The sequence below is a fragment of the Myodes glareolus genome, chromosome 20, assembly GCF_982192425.1.
Source record: "Myodes glareolus chromosome 20, mMyoGla1.1, whole genome shotgun sequence".
In the NCBI taxonomy this organism is placed as follows: Eukaryota; Metazoa; Chordata; class Mammalia; order Rodentia; family Cricetidae; genus Myodes; species Myodes glareolus.
This window is the reverse complement of record NC_142045.1, coordinates 4,723,879-4,745,785: the sequence shown is the minus strand read 5'-3', so window position 1 is coordinate 4,745,785 and position 21,907 is coordinate 4,723,879. Positions and strand designations below refer to the sequence as shown.

Genomic DNA, 21,907 nt, shown 5'->3' with positions numbered 1-21,907 from the left:
ATGATTTCTCTGAGGTTGGGAGACCCATCCCCAGGACTCCTCATAGTTAAGTCACAGTTTAGACGTCACCTCAGAGTTCTTGCAATCTGTTATCAAGGTCATTTTTACCTAATTTTCTTATATTCCTTATTTCTCATTAGTGTTTATCATCATTAACCCTTGGATTTATCTTTGAATATGTTTAAAATTAATATTTTATTTTGCAAAGTGATGAGTTTCATTATGTCACGTCTCTATGAGTTTCATCACGGTGCTCTGCTATGTCATTTTCTCTGTTCTTGTTCACGTGAAGATGTTTATTGCATCCTTGTTACCTATTTCTGCCAATAAAATTAGTTCTTCAAAAGATAGTGCTTGTCTCTTGTTTATGGTTGTATCTGCCCCCTAGAGATGTATCTGGCTAACCAAGTAAATATTGTTTAATTAATAAGGTATTTTTCACTATTTATTAAAGATGTTGCTTAAGTTTTATCCTTTGTGTAAAGAATTAATGTATTATAAACAATGCTGGAAAGAGAATAAACTTCTCAGGGAGATAATGGACCTCGTAGTAAACTATGTTCTTTACCGTGCAGAGCAGGGCTGGAGCAGTGACTCAGTACTGACCGCTCCTGGAGTCCTGGAGTTTTCTTCCCAGCGTCCATACTGACCTCTTTTTTGTCTTCACACACATGTAGGTGTGAGTGCGCACCCTCTCCTCCTGCCCGGACATAAAATTAAGTTTAGAGTATAGAGTATATGTAAAAGAACAATTTAGAGATGTATGTCTATAAAGAAATTGATTTCGTTTTTTTCTCTTATACATATTTGATATTTGAAGTTAGGTGAGTATATGTAGATTGTAATTTGTGAAGTAATTTGGAATGTTCCATACTAGGCTGAGTCCCAGGGTAACAAGAATATTAATAAAGATTTTTCTTTAACTGCCAGGACCAAATATTTTTCCTCTTGTTATGTAGATCTTACACTTGTTCTCATCAATAGAGGAGGTGCTGTAAATTTGACCCATGATTAATGTTTTAGTAGTGTAAATAACATGAAGACCTTTATAGATAGACAACAGTGTTAGATCTATCAGACCTGATGGGTATCATTAGCAAATCAATTACTTAGGTCAGATATAAGTGTTTGTTATTTGAAATACTTTCTTATGTATTCAATATAATATTTTATATTTTTATGATTTTTATTTCAATTACTGACATTGTCATATAAACAACTTTCTATTTTAAGCAAATTTATTTTATAGAGTGGAAATAGCAGTAGTGGACACAATCAAGTAGTCTGTTTTAATGATTTTTACCGAGAGAAAAAAACCTTCATAACAAATTTCAGTCAAAAAAGCAAGTATTCATTTTATAAGCAGAACAATGTTAACTTTAAATAATAGTAAGTTATGCTTATTACAAGTTCATAGTATGTTTCATAAACTTATATGATAATGCTTCATTTATATTTTCTTAACATTATTATTGCACTTTAACTTCTATAATCAATACAAATAAAACTGTTAAAAACTATGTTTCATAATAAATTAATTAAATGCAAAACTAAAAAAAATAGTATTGTGAATGTTTTGTGTTGTTTAATAAAAACTGAAAAATTTTGAAAGCATTTTTTAATTATGTGTTTGTGTGTGTCTTTCTGTGGGTGCAGATGGTACAGAGATTAGGGGAGATTGTTTCAAGCTGCAGTTGGGAATGGCTAGAAGTGGGTTCTGGGAACTTGACTTGACCCTCTGGAGGAGCAGTAAGTGCTCTTAGCTGCTGAGCCGTCTCTCCAGCTAACTTTTTGAAATCTTGACTTATCACATCTCTATATTTTAATTATAAAACATCTGATAGAAATTTTTGTTTCTAAAAAATATAACTTTATGTAAATAGGCAGTTTTCCATTCCCTTTTGAAGAGCTGTGTATGCACTTGGTCGGCAGCCAGGGAGCCTGGAAGTCTTAGGCCTCCTGCCTCAGTCTATAGTGACTGAGGTTATTGGCAGTTCCGGTTTTGCTGCTGCTTTGTTTGGTTGTGATGGTGTTTCACGTTGCTTCAGGCACTATGTTTCTGAGCTCATGGTCTTCTTGCCTGTGTTCAAGAACTGAAATTATAGGCTTGTGTTGCCATTCTAGCCAATTAAAAAAAATCGTAAGGAATATTAAAGCTACCCTTTAGACTTTAGACTATGGTGCTTGATGCTTTAGTAACTGAAACTAATACTTGGATATCACTACTAACTTTGAATGTTTTAAATGAAAGCTAAGGGTTAGTGTTACACGGAATCTAGTCTGTGTAGGGGGTTATTTTATTATGTACATGGATTTCAGTTGACTTATGTGTATACCTGATTTATTATTTTCTTCATTACCTTTATTCTTTACCTTCAAATGTATTTAACTGAAATTAAAGTTAAAATGTATTTAATTGTTTTAATTCTATTAACACTGCTGCCTACATTTTAAAATTTATTGTTTTGTTATTGAATATTATAAATTTTCTATCTTGGTTTTGATTCATGTTTTGCCCTCTTATTCATATTTGGAGAACTGGTGATATTACTTGCTAAACCTTTAGTGTCTCCAACAGTATTAATGTTAGTTTCATTGGCTGAAGTACATCCAGCTGGTAGATTGCTTAGATTATTACCTCCTTCATTCAGGCCAAACTGTGATTCTGCTAATGAGTATCTTTTAGAGCACTTGATAGTCTTGGTATTTGGAGAAGTTCTAATTCAGATCAGAGCTCTTCAGGGCACTACTCTGACATTTGAAATACCATTGTGATAGGTATAGTTCTATAGACAAGTAACTTTACTTGTCTGACTCATGTTTGGAGAATTTTGGGTAAATACTGACCATTCTATCAATTTTATGTATTTATGTGATCATGATTTTATTTTTTATACGCATGAATTTTGAAAACCCAGTATAAATTCCCTTTGTCAATTTCTAAATTTTAAACTAAAAATCCTTTTACAGTTTCATGCATGCATATAGTGGTTTAGTTGCTTTCACTCCTAATAGTTACTGTTACCATCCTTCTCCTACTGAAACACTTCTTGATTCAAACAAGTTTTTTTCCTATTTGAATGTCTTTATTTGTGTACAGCAAACTGAGTTCAATCAGGATTGCTGACATGGGTGTAGATGGAGCATAGGCAACTTCAGTAGCCAGGTCACTGACCAAAATGACACCCCCTCTCACAGAAGCATTAACTGTCAATTGTAGTGGGGTATTATGAACCTTTCCCCCATCCATGATGAAGTAATGACAGGTGCAGTCTTGTATTGGTCTTATGCAGATAAACGTAGCTGCAAGGAGCTCATGAGTGTTAGGGCCATATCATATTCAGAAGATACCTTTTACGGCACGTCTTCCGTCAGGTGGCTCTTACATTCTTTCCACTTCTCCTGCTTTGTTTTCTGAGTCTTGTAGGTGGTGATGTAGATGTCACGTTTAGGGTAGAACACTCTCCTGCTACGTATTCTCAGCATGTGGACCAGGCAGAAGTCTCTGCATTAACTGTTGCTGTGTTGCAACAGAAGCTTCCTAGAAGAAGGCTGAGAGCAGTGTGAATAATGTGACTGTTTGAAGAGAATTTGACATCTTTATTTAATAAAACAGGAATAGTAGATTTCTCCCAAAGGGTCTGTGAGCTTTCAAGTCAAGGGCTATTTACCAGGCATGCATTCTTTCCTATGGAGCTATCAGAAGATCAGTCAGAAAGTAACTGGTTAATTCTTTCATAACAATGTCACTACTGCACCACTGGGTACATCCTTACTGAGTTCTACTGATGTAGCAGTAAGACACAGCTGGGAAAGACTGTTGATAACTTTTGTCCCCCAGAGGCCCATAGACCACCTTCTGCACCTTCCACTATGCAAGCCAGTCAGCAAGAAGGAAGCTTTTAGCTTATGTCTAACTGTGGCTTGCGTGTGGAATGTCTTCAGTGATAGTCTTACCATCAAGCTCTGGTGGGTAGCCAGGAATAACAGCAACAGAATGTATTGTTTTGTGGGCTCCTGAACTTCTCTAATAGAGCATTACCCGTTACCAGGTACTAGGACTGTTGTTTATCGGTCCATGTAGTGTAAATTCTGATATCATAGTGCAAATTCCTTATAGACAAAATGTCAAGAAATCTTGTGATTTTTATGTTATTTGTGTTACTGTTTGTTTTTTTTCATATTTTTCTCTTGGTTTTTCCTTGTTTTTTTTTTCTACTTGCTTATATGTTACAATAACAATACACATTATTCCATCTGCTGATTCATTTAAAAGGATGTTATAGAAAAACTCAAGGAAACAGTAGGCTCTGGAACCTATTTTAAAGGTGCAATATTTTGTAAAAAATCATTGTTACATTGATAATTTATTAAATATCATAGTAATTAATATAAAGTATTCTGATTGTATTTGGTTTTTATTTTAAAAATACATTTTGAGAACTTGTCCCCTCCAATGATTTTACTTCTAAAACTTCTCTGTGGTTCTTCCTTTTTTCTCCCATACTTGGGAATAAGAAAGTGCAGATGATTTCATGTACTGTAAGACACAACTTTTTAAAAATATTTATTTATTTATTATGTACACAATATTCTGTCTGTGTGTATGCCTGCAGGCTAGAAGAGGGCACCAGACCTCATTACAGATGGTTGTGAGCCACCATGTGGTTGTTGGAAATTGAACTCAGGACCTTTGGTAGAGCAGGCAATGCTCTTAACCTCTGAGCCATCTCTCCAGCCCTGAAGACACAGCTTTTAAATACTGTCTAGGAGCAGTCCCCATCCCCTCATTACAGCAGTAACCAGACTTACACCTAAATATGTAAATAACGTTCATAAGAGATACAATGTTTCTGCTGCTAATACATATGCCCATCTCTTCAAAATCCAGCTAAGACTGCACTTCTGCTGTCTGAGCATTCTTTTAGCAACTCCATCATTTCACTAAACGGCATTCCCAGCACTTTATTAAATGGTGTGGTGAAGCGCGATCACAAGAGAAAAACGAGTTCAACCTGAAGATCCGAAAAGCACAATAGCCCTCAACCTCAGTCCGAAGTGGCGATCCTGCCTCCAGGAATCTCAGAATGAGATGGAGACTGAGAGTTGTCTCCTGTCATTTTATAATAATCTCTAGTTCTGGGATTAAAGGTGTGCACCACTGGGGTTAAACGCATGCACCACCCTGGTTTCTATGGTAAACTAGCGTGGCTACTAGGATTAAAGATGTGTGTTACTGCGGCTTGGTCTGTAAGGCTGGCCAGTGTAGCTGTTTTACTCTGTGAACTTCAGGCAAGGTTTAGTTATTAAAATATAAATGAAATATTGCTACAATGTGGATGGCTCACAAAGCTCTGTGGAAAGATCCAGTAGAGAAATGATTAAAGGAAAAGTGGAGAAGGAATAGGGAGGATGGGGAAGGGGCCAGAACACCTTTCATTTTATCATGACCCTTTTGGCTATTATAATTTTTTCCCCCTGGGTTATATTATGGTAAAAGGACTAAAGTATTTATTGTCCTTAAGTAAACAACATGGCTAAAATGTATTCTTCCCTTGTCAATGAAAGAGAAAGTTTGAATAAATGGAGTTTTTCTCTTAGAGACCCTGGAATGTTACTTAAACAACCATATGCTTTCTGGCTTATGTTTCACTGTGTTTGTGCTGATTGACAAAGTCATCTGAGAGGAGGGTCCTCGATTAAGAAACTGCCTCTATAAGATGGGGAGTAAACAAGCCTGTGGGGCATTTTCTTAATTAGTAATTGATTGGGGAGGGCCTAGCCTATTGTGGGTGATAATATCCTTGGGCTGATGGTCCTGGGTTCTGTGAGCAATCCGCCATGAGCAAGGCAATAAGCAACAGCCCTCCGTGGCCTCAGCATCAGCTCCTGTCTCCAGGTTCCAGCCCAGCTTGAGTTCCTGCCCTGATTTCCTTCAATGATAGACTATGATGTGGAAGTGTAAGCCAAATAAACCCTTTCTTTGTCAGCTTAGCAATAGCAATAGTAACCCTTTTATATCCCCAAATAATTATTTTGGTGTTACCCTATTTGGGTATATTACTTGAGGAGAAATCCTCCAATTTCTATTTTTTCCAACCATGGACCAGTTGGCATTCAAATTTGTGAGGATAGTTTATGATTAATTTTATGCCGTTTCTTCCTTTTAAAATTTATAATATTCTACTTTATGAAATTTAATATTTTACCAAAAGTAAAACTTTAAAATTAGAATAAAGATATACTTCTCAAACCTATAATTATTTTTTAAAACTCAGGTGCTTAGATTATTTTCATGTGTAACTTTTAGGTCAGTCAACAATGTATAGTTAATACAGCATACTTCAGCCCTCAACAAATTTTGGGATTTTGTATTCAAATTATTTTTCTGAGATTGTTTTTGAAGCCTTTCTTATTTATATTGATTTAAATTAGTAGTTCTGAATAAACATGCTATCCTGTTTTCAAATTTAAAGTACACAAATTTCCAAGCTTAAAAAAAAATGACAAGTTTTTACTATACAGTTCTGGCCAGCCTGGGACTCCATATGTAGACAAGACTGACCTCCCAAGTAGATGTAACTTCCTGCCTATACCTCCTGAGTGCTGGGATTTCAAGCATACACCAGCATGTCCAGTTATTAATCATTTTTTGTTGTATTTTAGCCATACCAGGAATTAAACTCTGTATATACTAGACAAGTTCTCTACCACTGAGCTATACCCTAGCTATAGCTTTACCTTTTTCTATAGGAATAGTTTTTATAGTCTTTCTCTCTCTCTCCATATATACATATACATGTATGTTTGTGTCCAATGGTTTGGATATATCAAATTTATAAGAATATACTTATAGCTGTTTAGAAAGTATAAGTATGTTTACATACAAATATATATGTACATACATACAGTTTATACTAAATGAATTAAATTGCCAAATTAAATCTTATTGAGCCTTACCCCACAAAAGGGTAGCAATTAGAACAGAAAAAGAAAATTGAATTAAAACATTGAGAAGGCAAACTTTTTCCACTTAATCTAGCCAGCTTTTGTGAACATCAGCTTTGTAATAGTTCACAGATCAAGGACTTAGCATTGGGCAGAATATATATGTCACCTATGAGGATTTCATTTCTATGGGAAGAGAGAAAAATTTAAGAAATGATATTATATCAGAAGATATTATTGAAAAGCCAGAAGAACATGTGAAGCAAATATGTTCAACTTCAGAGGACATTGCAGTTTTAAATAGGACATCGTAATGGACAAGCTCCTTTCAAGTGTTGAGAATATTTTTCAGGCATCCAAAGCAGCTATTGTAAAACAAGGTGTAAGCATCCTGTAACAGCTAGTTCTTCCAGAATTGTCTTTTCTATGGATGATCGTATTTTTCTGTTCTTATTTACCTGTTCTCACGAATTCATTCTTTCTTTATTTGACCTAGAATATGTCTATTACTAATTGGTCTTTTGTTTCCATGTGGCCTTCGTTGTACCATGGGCAGTTTTAGAATTCTCAGTGAGGAGTTATTTTGCAATACAAGATTGGAAAAAGCAAGTTGACTTTAGACTGTGACATTTATAATAAAGGTGACATTAAGCTATCAAGCTCTTGAATTCAGAAGAAGAGTCAGCTTTGTATAGTATTATGAACATTCCATCTGTCAGGAGGTATATATAAAACTACAGTTCCTTTATCTGAGGCTGTTGCTTTCCAGAAGAGTACATACTGCTTGACTAGATCTCAAGAAAGATCTAGATTGTTTTTAAATATGGATGAAATGAGTTAAGTGTAACAAAACCAGACTGTCAGCTTCCTTTTCTCAGTCTCCTGATTTGTGTATTCGCTGATGTTTGAGCCATTATGAATCTTCCTCCAAGTTGTCATTGAAAGTTTTAACTTGCAAGTGAGTGGGTAGGTACCCATTTAAGGATGTATGTGATATTACATAGATATTTGATGAAAGAGAGAGGCAGGGGGACGAAAGAGGGAGTGGAGGAAGGAGAGAGGAATGGGAATAAGGAATAGAAAAGGAGGGGCTTAAGAAAGAGATTTAAGCAGCCAGAGAAACAGCTCAGGGGGCACCGCTCCGCCCGAGGACCCAAGTTCCTTTCCCGACCCTGTACCGCATGTAGTTCTGTGACTGTCTGTCAGCCCCCCCCCCCCTCCCGGCGGCCTGCAGAACGACCCACACACAACCTCCCAGCCTGGTATTGGCATAAAAATAGACGGGAGTACCAATGGAACTGAATCGAACCTGGATATTAAATCCATACACCTTTGAAAACCTGATTTTTGACAAAAAGCAAAAAAAAAAAAAAAGAACAAATGGAAAAAAGAAAGCATTTTTAACAAATGGTGCTGGCATAGCTGGATATCAACATGCAAAAGAATGAAAACAGATCCATATCTTTCACGATGCACAAAACTCAAGTCCAAATGGATCAAAAAACCTCAACATAAAGCCAACAACACTGAATCTCATAGAAGAGAAAATGGAAAGTACACCTGAACACATTGGCACAGGAGACCACTTCCTAAATACAACCCCAGCAGGACAGACACTGAGAGAAACAATTAATAAATGGAACCTCCTGAAACTGAAAATCTTCTGTAAAGCAAAGGACACGGTCAACAAGACAAATGACAGCCTACAGAATGGGAAAAGATCTTCACCAACCCAACTTCAGACAGAGGTCTGATCTCCAAAATATACAAAGAACTCAAGAAATTGGACACCAAAAGAACACATAATCCAATTTAAAAAATGGAGTACAGACCTAAACAGAGAACTCTCAACAGAGGAATCTAAAATGGCTGAAAGACACTTAAGGAAATGTTCAACATCCTTAGTCATCAGAGACATGCAAATCAAAACAACTCTGAAATTCCATCTTACACCTGTAAGAACGGGCAAAATCAAAAACACTGATGACAACTTATGCTTGAGAGGTTGTGGGGTAAAGGCGTTACCTTTACATTGCTGCATTGCTGGTGGGAGTGCAAACTGGTACAGCCCCCTTGGATGTCAGTTGCCGAGCACTGTGGACTCCCATTTTTGCTCTTTGAGTTAGAATCCAGTTGACGAGCTTTAGGCAAGGGGCTGGAGGCGTGAGGAAACACACGCAGAGACAGACAGACACATGGACCTCCTATCACTGGTACAAAGGCCCTCTTTAATAGCACCATGGAGGCTTAAATACCCTGCAGTCAATGGCCAACAGGTGAAAATCCTATCCTCTGATCCTCTAGGCAAAGCACAGCTTTTAGTAACTTCAATTAGAAGACTCTAGTAGGGAAGAGCAGCTGAAGGCCAGGAACCCAATTGGTCCCAACAGTCAGTGTGGTGATTTCTCAGAAAATTAGGAAACAACCTTCCTCAAGACCCAGCAATACCACTTTTGGGTTTATATTCAAAGAATGCTCAGTTGTGCCACAAGTACATGTACTCAACTATGTTCATAGCAGCTTTGTTTGTCATAGCCAGAATCTGGAAACAACTCAGATGCCCCTTGAACAAAGAGTGGGTAAGGAAATTATAGTACATTTACACAATGGAGTACTACACAGAAAAAAAAATAATGACATCTTGAAATTTGCAGACAAATGGATGGAGCTAGAAAACATCATTTTGAGTGAGGTAACCTAGACCCAGACAGACAATTATTACATGTACTCACTCTTTTTTTAAAGTGGTTTTTAAACATAAAGCAAAGAAAATCAGCCTACAAATCACAATCTCAGAGAACCTAGACAACAATGAGGACCCTAAGAGAGACATACATAGATCTAGTCTACATGGGAAGTAGAAAAAGACAAGATCTCCTGAGTGAATTGGGAGCATGGGGACCTTGGGGGAGAGGGTTGAAGGGGAGGGGAGAGGCAAGGAGGGGAGCAGAGAAAAATGTAGAGCTCAATAAAAATAAAATTAAAAAAAGTATTTTTTTTCATCTTAAGAACAAAGGTTATGGTAATCTGTAGAGACCATAGTTTTTGAAGTCTTTAGCATTTGCTTTATATACTATTGGTATTTAGAATCAGTCTCTCTCCTTATTGGTTTGTGGTGTTTCTCTGTAATCAGTTCTAAAGATATTACAATGTTGGAAGCATTGTCAAAGTAAGGGATAGTACTTCTACTTTCTCAGTTGTTAGGGTTCCTGGAAGTAGTACCTTTTTCTATAAATGGTCCTGTGTATGAGCAAATTCCGAGATTAGGTGTTTATGAAGGTTATAGAATGTCAAGGAATCAGAGCAGTAATTTTGGAAAATCTGGTAGAAATGTGTACATGTGGTAATCCAAGGTCTGGACTAGAATAATCAGATGTGGACAATGGCTCGTAATGTAGTTATGGGAGATATCTGTCATCATTAGCGTTATTTATTGAGCCTCTAGTGTGAATCTTTTGCATTTGGTCACTTGAAAGGACTGTTTGTTTCCTAAGGTTGACACAAGCTGTGTTATTTCCCTTCCCCCTTGTACTGTAGATATAAATTATACATAGATTTTCTTCTTAATATTAAAATATGTGAATCATTTCATGTTATGCATTCAGAGATTAATCTATGTTACATTAAATTTAACATTTTGAAACTGATTATTATAATTAAAACTTTGGCTTCATTTGCCTTTAATTTTTCACTGAAATTTATTATCTAAATTTTACTTGTTAAAATTGTGTAATTGGTATATTTTGAAATGTGTGTGTACATGGGGAAATTGCCTTTTAGGAAAAAAATGTATTGTTTGAGTTTGTGCTGTCATTTTAATGTTGCCCTAATGAAAGGACAAACCACATTTATTTCTGTTTAGGAGCTTGTGAGAACCTTATTTAAACCCAGATAATAAGTTGTTACGAATAATGCACATGGTTCCATTTAAGTATAAGATCATTAAATTCTACGTGTGTGTGTGTGTGTGTGTGTGTGTGTGTGTATTTAGCACACCTCTCCTGATTTGTTCTTTTTTGATGGTATGTTTGATTTAAAAAGACTAATTGAAAAATACATTCTTTGTTGGTTGGAAAAATAGATTGTTATTAGTTGGGAAAGTAGATTGTTATATACAGAAAATAGATTGTCATATACAGAACATTAATTACAGTTTTCTAATTAGTATATAAAAGTACATTAATATAATATATACTATAATATTAGATATAATTGACATAAAATAGATATCTTTGTCTAATGAAATTACAGCATATTCCATGGAGAAGTAGAGGCTTGAAGTCAGTTTTTTTCTCTGGTTTTTGGTTTTAGATGTAAAAAATTGGAGGGGGATTAGATGAAAAAGTGGTTTGTAGCATTTGTTTCCTGGCATTCCCTAGATACCTGTTCATAGGATTTTTCCTTGTGCCAGATACCATTCTGTTGGATGTAGCTATGTGGAAATCCACGTTGCCAGAGGCATGAGGACAAACAATATGCAAGGAAACAAGACAATTCAGATAATTTAACAAAACAGGATAATGTAAGAATAAAGAGAAGAAGGCTTATAGGGAGGCCGATATGGATCTGGATGTATAATAAAGTGTGGTGAAAGAAGTTGATTTAAAAAAAATTATAAAAAAGCCTCAGCTCAGTCTGACTTTGACCTCACTGTCTAATCAAGGCTTGTCTTGAATTCTTGATCTTCCTATAGATGTGTGCCAGCATGGTTGTGTAATTTTAACGTCTGATTTTTAAAAATATGTCTGCGTGCTTTGCCTGGATGTATATTATTGTATCATGTGAATGAAATGCCTTTAAAGATCAGAAAAGGGTGTCAGATCTCCAGGAATTGGTGTTACAATAGGTTGTGAGTTATATAACAAAAATATAATGTTTGCTGAGCATTGAACTCAGGTCATCTAGAAGAGCAGCAAGTGCTTTTTAACCATTGAGATATTTCTTCAACCCCTCAACATCTGATTTTAAAGCATAGGAACAAAGAGATCAAATACCTTAAGAAGAGAACAGTATCTGTGTTTAAACACAGTTAGCAAAAAGTTGAAAGCCTGGTGCCTGGAACAAAACAATCAAGGAAGAAAATAAGTTTAAGAAATGTAAAAACAAACTAGGAAAGCTGGGCGGTGGTGGCACGTGCCTTTAATCCCAGCCCTCAGGAGGCAGAGGCAGGCAAATCTCTGTGATTTCGAGGCCTGGTCTACAAGAACTAGTTCCAGGATATGCTCCAAAGTATTTGGTTTTTAGATAATATTGTACCTTAATAAATTTATATGTAATTTTGTTTAATAAAATTTATCATTGAGTTTTAAACTGTTATGAGTTTTAAACACCATAGTGGTTATGATGTAATTTATCATACTAGCCATTTTAATTTGTACAATCAGCAACATTCAGTGCATGTATATTGTTGGGTAATGTTACCAACATTTATCAGCAGAAATCATTTTAAAAAATGGAACTTTTTTACCCATTCAACATTGACTCCCAGACCTTCCTCCTTATAAACCCTGACCATCATCACTTTGTTTCCTGCCTCTATGAGATATACTGTTCTTATTATCCCAGATAAATGGAACCACAGTTTTTCCTGCAGTATTCTGCTTCTTTTACTTAACATAATATCTTCAAATGTTCAATTTTCAAAAATTTAATAATTGCTATTATTCTTACTTTGTGTGTGTGTGTGTGTGTGTGTGTGTGTGTGTGTGTGCGTGCGTGTGTGCATGCCCCACTATGAAATCTTAATATATAATGAAGGATAGTCAGATATAAGGAAACTTGTTTCCATGGTCGTCTAGATTTCATAGTTAGTATATTAGTCGTTAAAGTGCTCTAAAAGACAGGTAGACGAAATGTTGAGCCAGTAGAGGGATTTATTCAGTCAATGTGAGTGAACCCTTCATTTCATTAGGGCTTTTGTGAGGTAGAATAAATTAAATCTCGAGATATTACAGAGGAAGTATTGACAAAAATGTGTTGATTGTAGGTTTGTATTAGGACCATAGAGAAAAGGGAGGTGGCTAGAATAACTTTGAGGTTGCTTGACTGGGGAATAGGACAATGGTGTGTCATTGACTAATCAATTCAATTAATGTTTGAGTGCTGCAAGGCAATATATTGACAATAAATTCATGATGTGGTTTCAAGTCTCCAGAGGGAAACTAAGGAGCAGAAAATAGTATTTTACACCTGCACTCTTGAAAGCCCCTGTTCACTCTGTTTTACACTCCTAGGAAGTTATTCATTAGAAGATTTAACAATTACAGTGGGGATTGCTTATAGTATCTAAATATGCACTCTAAAGGCCTTTAAAAAAACCTCTCTGATTATATCGCCTTAAAACTGTAGACAAAATTTTTATTTTTTACTTCTAAAGTAGCCAGGAGATTATTTGAAGCTGAGGGATATTATTTTTCATAGTGCATATAGGATTCATAAAGAATAAAATGTTATATAAAAGCAGAAAGCTGTTTTATTTTTAAGTCTATTTTTGTTTCTTTTTTATCATGGCTTGTGCAACCTCAGTGAATAGATATCTACCCAGAGGAGGCACAGTCCCTCTTTAGCCTAGGTAGAGCCGCGCAGTGGTGTGGACCACACAGCTTCTGCTGCAGCTGCGCAGCTCTCTGGTGCTTGTGTTGGAGACGGCCACAGACGACACTTAGACAGCTGACCTTTTTATTAGATAACTGGCAGTTTGATATATTTTCTTATATCATATATATAATATATATATAATCACATATATATTATGTTATATATATTATATATATATATTTCCCCAAACTCAAATTGTACATTTTTTCATGGACTCTTTTGTTACAAAAATTTAGAACCACTCATGCTACTGTGATGCACATTTTGGCTCTTTAGTTGTTTATTTTATATAAAGAGTGTGATAGTGAACTTACATATGTTTTTCTTGATTCTAGGAACATATTCATCTGGCATGTTATTAGAAGGGGAGTAATTGCTTTGGATTCAGTATGTGTGCAATTTGTTTTTGCCACAAACATTGCTAAGAAGTGAAGTATATTCCCTGTAGGATGGGAATTGAATCGTACTGTTGTGTATGGTTCTTGGATCTGACATTTGTAGGTGGAAACTTTTTCCCTAATATCCTAGCTCTGTCCTTTTGTATGAGAGAGTTCAGAAGATCATAGTCTAACAGTCACATTCCAGAAACCTACCATTATATGAACACTTGGTCACTGTCTATAAATCCAAGACCCTGTGTCGAATGGTTTAATTCTGTTGTGCCATGTGACTTGTTAGTCAAGGTTTTAAGTAAAGCTGACTTTACTTATCTCTAGAATTTTAATATCAAAATTTAAAAAACTTATACATGATGATTTGTTCAAATTATATTCATTTATGATATTTTGCTCAATATTGTGAAATTATTTTGATATGCATATAATTAGATACTTTTTCTTACAATATAGTATTTCAACATGTGAATATTTTGCCATTTAAAGAATAACTTTCTTTTTGTGGAGTTTTAGGTAGTTGCTAATGTTTTGCTAGCATGAACAATATTAGAATTTTTAGTTTTATATTCTCATATTTAGTGATTATGAGTCTGTGATTCTTATCTTTGCACAAGCTTAGTAAATTATTATAGGATATATAATCTCCACTCTTTTAATTACTGTGATTAAACACCAGACCAAAGCAATTAAAAGAAATGTTTGATTTACAGGTTGAGAGGAAGTCAGTTATGGCTGGAAATGCGGGGCAGCACATGAGGCTGTTGGTCACATTGCATGTACATTCAGCAAGCAGAATGCTATGTTTGCTCTCACTCTACTTTCTACTTTTTATACAGCCCAGGACTTAGCGCACATTCAGTAGTACCACTCACATGAGAGTAGGCCCCTCCTCAGTTAACCTTATCTAAACAATCCCTTGAACTTGCCTAGAAGTTTGCCTCTCAGTGGTTTTAGATCTTGTCAAGTTGACAGTATTAACTCTCATAGGCAGTGTCATATAATAGTGCAGTTTAATCTGCGTTTTCCTGAGAAACAATGATGCAGAAACTGATGGCATTAACTTCCTGACTGAACTTATTTCAGGTTGTTTTGAGTTAGTCAGACTTTGCCCTTCCCAGCATATGTCCTCTGATGATCTTCACAGTTGGCATTATTTTGTCCATGCCAAAAAAGTTTGATATTGCTCATTCATCCCTGTATTGCTTTTTGAGGTATTTTTCAGTATTTTGATTCTGAATTTACTCTAGTTTCTGAATGTAAGCTTGGATTTCTGCTAAAAGTCTAGGGATATTTATACCTCTGTCACATCAGATTGTTGGCCTATTTTTTGTTTTCTTAATTGTGTGAGGTTGCTGACAGCTTTGTTTAGCTTATGGAGCCTCACTTGTGAATAAGAATGCCACAGTGAGAAGAGTCATGCCGAATGTCTTTGTGTGCTTTCTACTCCAGGATCTTTGCCTCCTTAAATCTTGGCTGCCTTGATGTGCTAGTATGTTCAAGACTTAACAAAAATACCTGACTTTATCAATTCCTACAGCTTACTTATTTGCGTTTATGGCTTCACTTATGGCTAGTTGGCTCAGTTGATTTTTTGCCATAATAGGAATGTGTGGAGAAGAAACAGTTCACGTCAGGGTGGCTGTAGAACAGATGAGAGAGTAAAGTCTGAAATTCCAATATCCATTTAAAGGCTGGTGATCTAATGTCTGTTAGGTCGACACACTTAAAGTTCATATCTTCTAGGATTGTCAAGGACTGAGACAAAAGTCATTAACATGTGCTTCTTTGGGGGATAATTTCCCTAAACAATGGTATCTTTCTGTTGCCTTTATAGTAACAACTCAACACTTCACCTTTAATGTAGAATTATTAGTTGCATTAGTCGATTGGCCAGTGTGATACAAACTAAACCACTGCTACCAAAGTAGAAGCTTTTGCTGCTATGTTCTTTCACCTTTGTAAGTAAAATAATATGGAAGCCTCATTGTGTATGAAGTGAGAACAATATACCACTTTTGAACCCTGACCGATCATGTGTTATGTGTATACATTTATTTATTTGACAATATTTGTCTCTTGCAGGTTACTTAGCCAAACAATGAAGGATCATTTAGTAAGAGTAGCGAATGAAGCTGAATTTATCCTGAGCAGACAGAGAGCAGAGGATGTTCACAGACATGCAGAGTTTGAGGTAAGATGCTCCTGTGTGCTTGGCGTAAGGATGCTACTGTTTTTGGATGGTAATTAACTACAGAAAGAAAATGGCAGTATTTTCTAAAGAAGCATGCTATTTGTCTTCAAACTTTAGTTTATGAAAATCAAAGAAGATTCCAGGAAAGCTCTCTTGGATCAGTATCAGCTCACCTGTTTTTTGATCAGTGCACCTTCTGTGTTTTGTGGACCTGCTTTTGATAATGGGAATGAGACTGTGAGCTTGTCTTTTCTAATGAAGAAAATCAGTGAAGTACATAGTACTCTTTGGGAAAGTCTCCTGTTGTGTGTTGTGATTATATGTATCTGAATGTCAGAGGACAACTTTTGTCCACCATGTGATCAGCTTAGCAGCCTGGACCTTAGCCTCCTGAGTCATCTGCCACACTTGTGGCTCTTACTGTGGTGGCCAGTGAGGGACCACGTTTTGTGTAGCTCATTTTGTAAGCCCTGCTTATCTTAGCAGTTCCTCTTTGACGTGCGCAACAAATATGAATTCATAAAAGAAATGACTGGTATCCTGGCTATATAAATGACTAATACAAAGTTGAATTAGATAATTTGACAAGAATATTTGTTAGAATTTGAAGACATTTAGAAGCAGTATGGGTTATTTCTATTACAGAAAGACAGATAAACTCAAACGTTTTTCTGGTACTTTATAAGATAAAAGTGATCCCAGTACAGACTGACTAGTGGGTGTAGTTTAAAGGTTAACCATAATTTGGCCTTAAATTAACTCCTGAAGTTTTAGCACTACTGTAACAGTAGTTACATTTCTTACAAAGATGCTGTTTTATATTTGAACAATGCCTGTAGTAGTGAAAAGGCTGATGTGTTTCATTTATTATTATTACTGCTGCTGATATAGTTCTGAGGAATATATCATTTCCTTCTTTGCTTTTTATGATATCCATGACATCTTTTCCTTTTGGGATATGTTGAAGTTCTGTTAATGTTGTAAGTCTTTGATTAGGCACACATTTTAACTTTGTTCTTGAATATTTTTTATCTGTCTCCAGGAACTATATTAAAAATCATAACATGTACAATGTTGTACTTTTTCTTAAAAAGAGGGTATATGTATGAATGTACATATCTTGACTAAGTGTTAGTGAAAAAATGTTTCTTGCAGTTTCAGTTTGAGTAAACTATACACATCTGTAAACCAGATGTAATAAAAATTATCACTTAATGATTTTATTTTTCAGAGCCAATTTAAGTTAAAATTCATTTCAGTAAGAGTTTCATGATGTTCTTTTAAACAATATTGCTTTGAATTTCATTTATTATGCTATAGAATTCACTTTTTATTAATTTCAGTGGAGCTACATACTATGTGGTCAGTATATTTGCTTGGATTACTAAAAACATATTCCCTTTTAAGTTCTCTACTTGTTTTGAAAATACTTCTTCAACTCTGTGTGTGGTGTATATATATATATATTTGTGTGGGTATGCATGTGTATGCATGGAAAGGTATATGTGCCCTTGTGTGCCCATGCATGTGAAGCTCAGATGTCAGTGTTGGTGTCTTCCTTGATTGCTCCATCTTATTTTTGAAACAGAGTTTCTCACTGAACCATGGAGCTCATTAGTTCAGCCAGGCTTCCTACGTTCTCTACTTCACTTCCTGAAACGTTGGTGTACACTGATGCACACAACTTTTAAGTGGGTACTGGGAATACAAATCAGGTTTTTAACCAAGTAAGCCATTTCTTCAGCCTCCAGCTCCATTTTCTAACAAGGCTCACAGCATATTCCTTTAGCCAAACATGCTTTGTTGTATTTATCTTCAATGACAAACTAAATGAATAGTGCTGTTTTTTATGTTTCTGTTCCATGTACATTGTCAACATTATTAGAATGTTAACGCATCCTGTATGTTTAAGTATATTTTTTAATACTTAAATGTTATTGGACTATCACTATTTTTTGTGCAGACTTTTACTGTAACCATACATTCTAGAAGTCATACGTCTATAACTATATGAGGTACTAAGATGTTCTTGATTCTTGTGTATAACTTCCTTTATGCTTTGTAAATCATGTTCTGCAGCCACATGGTTTCTTTTCAGTAATTAAATTAGCATTTCCATCTGCTGAAAAACTTGTCTTTTTTCATTTATTGTGTTTCCTTATGCATAAAATGTGAGATATCCACATATTTCTGCCCAGGAGAAAAACAAATGTGACTATTTTTAATAGAATGACAGGAAGGCAGTTACTGAAGGTGGCTTGGAGGAACTAGAAGAACAAGTCATAGGAATCTGAGGAAACATTAGAAAGATAAAGGGATTAGTAGCACAACAGCTCGCGGCAGGTGTGTGCCTAACTCACTTAGAATTAGAGAAAATACTGGATTGAAGTGAATGAGAAAGGTGACTCGGAAAGGGGTCAGGTTAAAGCATTCATGGATTCTTAGGATTGGGAATTCTTTGAGGTCTATAAGCACTGAATAACTTTTTTAATGGAACATTCTGGCTGCTGTTTTAGGTTTTAGGTAAAGAGGAGAAGGAAAGCCCTGGAGTTTAAGAAAAGAAAGGGTAATCTGAATGACACTAATGAGTGGCTGAATTTGCGTATTTTGTTTTGTTCATAGACTCTAAGGTCTTACATGAGAGAGAGAAAGTAGGAGATGAAGGCTCACTCGAAGGTTTTTACATGAGCAACTAAGTGAATGGAACTGATCAAATGAAAATTTATGAAGTTACAGCTCAAATCACAAAGGAAGGTCAGGGCCCAGTTTTGAACATGTTAAATTTGAAGTATCTATCTATTAGATTGTCTACATGGTGATGTCTGTTAGTCAACTAGATGTATAGACTTGAAATTCATGGACCATCTATGTTTGGAATATAGATTTTGGAATGCCATTATACTGGTAGCTTTTAAAGCCATGAGTTAGAATGAGATAACCAAGTTCAAGAATGTTGATGCTAGCTGTTTATTAGCTAAAGATGAGAAACATCGATGCTTCTGTCTTTGAAGCTTTTCATAAGAATGGCATGCTTTGTCCACTGATGCTGCCTCTCCAGGTAAAAACAGGACTGACAGTTGCCGTGGGAAGGCATCTGTTCTGCCCTCTGCTTGACTTTTTCAAGTTTCTACCTCATTGGTCTTCTATACTCCCACCTTTGCCCTTCAGCAGGACATTGTCTTAACCCCTGTTCTTGTAACATAGAGATGTAACCAGACTGTCTTTGCCTTTCTGTGGTTTTCTGGTGTTTGTAAAGTTTGCTGAATTGTTGTTCAGTTAAGTTTGTTTAATGGGTAGCATGACCAAATTCTAGGGAATTCTATCACATTTAAGGTATGGAACGCATTTCCTATTTAGTGGTTTCTTCTTTGGTGCTTACATAATGAGTAATGTGAGTGCTTGTGTGCCAGGAAACAGCGTTTGATGTTGACTGACCTCCACATCCTAGCTTGACCTTTGAATGTAGTGAAAAGGTGATTATTTCTTCCTTGTTTTAATATTGCAAGTTTTTTTTATAACTGACTTGTGTGTATAGAGCAGGAAGTCATTTTAATACAGTGAAAATGATTTTCAGAATACAGGAAATGTCTGTACTATTCAAAGTCTCCTATGTGACTATAACTATTTTCATCCGATTTCAATAATTAACTTAGGTTAATGGGAAAGTTTATTTTAGATTTCAACAGGCAATATTACTTAGACAACCACTTTATTCTTTCAACATGACTCTTCTTCCATCCATTCAAAATAATTAATGCCCTCTGAGTGCCTATGAATAGAGGGCAGTGCATGTCTGTGGTTCACATCAGTTACCTACACAGTTTAATGTCCTCTGTCATGGTGCTTTCCACATGCCAGTTATATGGTGCAACATGGAAGGAACTGGTGAGTTGGGGCATCCTTGCTTTTATTAACACATAGCTCTGGTCACCTGTTATACATAGCTGAAGATAAGATGAGAGCTTTTGATCAATGGAAATGTAGTCGTTTGCCTAGGAACTCTAGGACATAGCTTGAGGTGTGGTGCCATGTGCTGATCCAGCTGTGTGAATACTCTGCAAACACCTTGATTATTTGTCAGAAGAAACAAATGTGATTCTGTATTTTGTTGGACTTCATCCATCAGATGTTGAAAATGTGGCAAAGGTTAGTCTATCCTCTTAATCCTCAGAAATTTGGAGAGTTGAATCTAAATTTTATTTTTTAATTTTATTTAATAATAATAATAGCAAGAGGAAATTTTCTATGCAAGTATGAAATATGATAACATTTGTGGATTAGTGATAATATGTCATTGCTTATCTATATTTCTGTGTAAGAGAACTATGCCTTTTTATTACAAATTTATTTTTTGTGTATGTATATGGGATGCACCTTCTCATGGTACATATGTACTATTTAGGGGTTGAAGTATATCTGTTGGGAGTTAATTCTCTCCTTTTGCTGTGCAGATCTCAGGAATTGAACTCAAGTTATCAGGCTTGGTGGCAAACACCTTTAACTTTTGAGCTAACTTACCCACCCAAGAAGAGACTTTTAAAATGCAGTTGCAACAGTTCATTTACAACTTTTATCAACAGTGCATTAATGGGTGCCATTTATTTAAATTTAGAGATTATTCAGAGGCAAATGCTATAATGAGTAGAATATCACATAAAAAACTCAGCAGAGTGTCTGGGAAGGCGGCTGCACAGACATAAGCACTTGAGACTCGTTCCCTGCCACTCAAGCAGAAAGCTGGCTGGTGGCCCTGTGGCAAATGTCTGCCATCCCAGAACTAGGATGGCAAAGACAGGCAGATCTCAGTACTCACTGGCCAGACAGCCTAGCTGATTTGGTAGGAAACTCCAGGTTCATTGAGATATTTTCTCCAAAATTAAGGTGGAGAGCAGTTGAGGAAGACATTCAAGGTTAAATTCTGGCTTCTCTATGAATATGGGTGTATGTGTGCGTGCACATGTGCACATGCAATTTAATAGATGTTGGTAGTTGATATTTTACATCGATGACAGAAGAGAGTACACTAATAAAACAGGTTACCAAAACATCTAACATATCTCTGCTTGTGGGTACTTATAGGTGCTCACACTGTTTAAGGGTTAGACCATGTCTGTGCAGTAGTGGTGCACGCCTTTAGTTACAGCACTTGGGAGTGCTGTAAATGTGCTCGCAAATCTCTGTGGGTTCGAGACCAGCCTGGTGTACAAAGTGAGTTCCAGTGTAGAGCTGTTACATAAAGAAACCCTGCCTCGTAAAACAAATAGTCAAACAAACAACCAAACAACCAAAAAAGAGTTAGAATAGAGTATAATATACATTTTTCAGTGCAAGGTTCTGATTGACATTGAACAATATTGTTGCAGAATTTTTTGAATGACAGTATGGGTTGACTAGTAATTGGTAGGTTTGTGAGTGAGCTTGTTGTCCAGCTTCAACCAAAATCTCTTACTTGAAAAGGTGTCCTTTTGCCCTGGTGAACAATTTGTTATTAAAGTTAATTGATTTTTTATTTCCTGAATGAAAAATAGAATTATTATTGAATTGCAATCTTGTCTTCTCTGGTTGCAATTTCTTGAACAAACAATGAAATCATATTGATTCAATTGGTCTCAGTTTCTAATATTAAGTCATGTGATTGCGTAGTATTTGTTTATCAAAATTGAGCTCACTATGTGAGGAGTCTTAACTTTAGGGTGAAAGTAGTTCACCTCTTTTAGAATTATTATTCATTCATTTATTTTAACATAGATAAGACTAAGTGATGTGTGTTAAGGTT

The 21,907-nt window shown here is 35.8% G+C and overlaps 1 protein-coding gene across 5 annotated transcripts in view; it reads left to right on the top strand.

The window, feature by feature from the left end:
* Positions 1–21,907, top strand: part of Lrba (LPS responsive beige-like anchor protein) — a 504,118-nt gene that overhangs the window by 147,645 nt on the left and 334,566 nt on the right. For all 5 annotated transcript variants that reach the window (XM_048424832.3, XM_048424835.3, XM_048424834.3 and 2 more), the window contains exon 36: positions 16,023–16,131. In XM_048424832.3, coding sequence (XP_048280789.1) covers positions 16,023–16,131 — 109 coding nt within the window. The remainder of the gene's footprint in view (positions 1–16,022; positions 16,132–21,907) is intronic.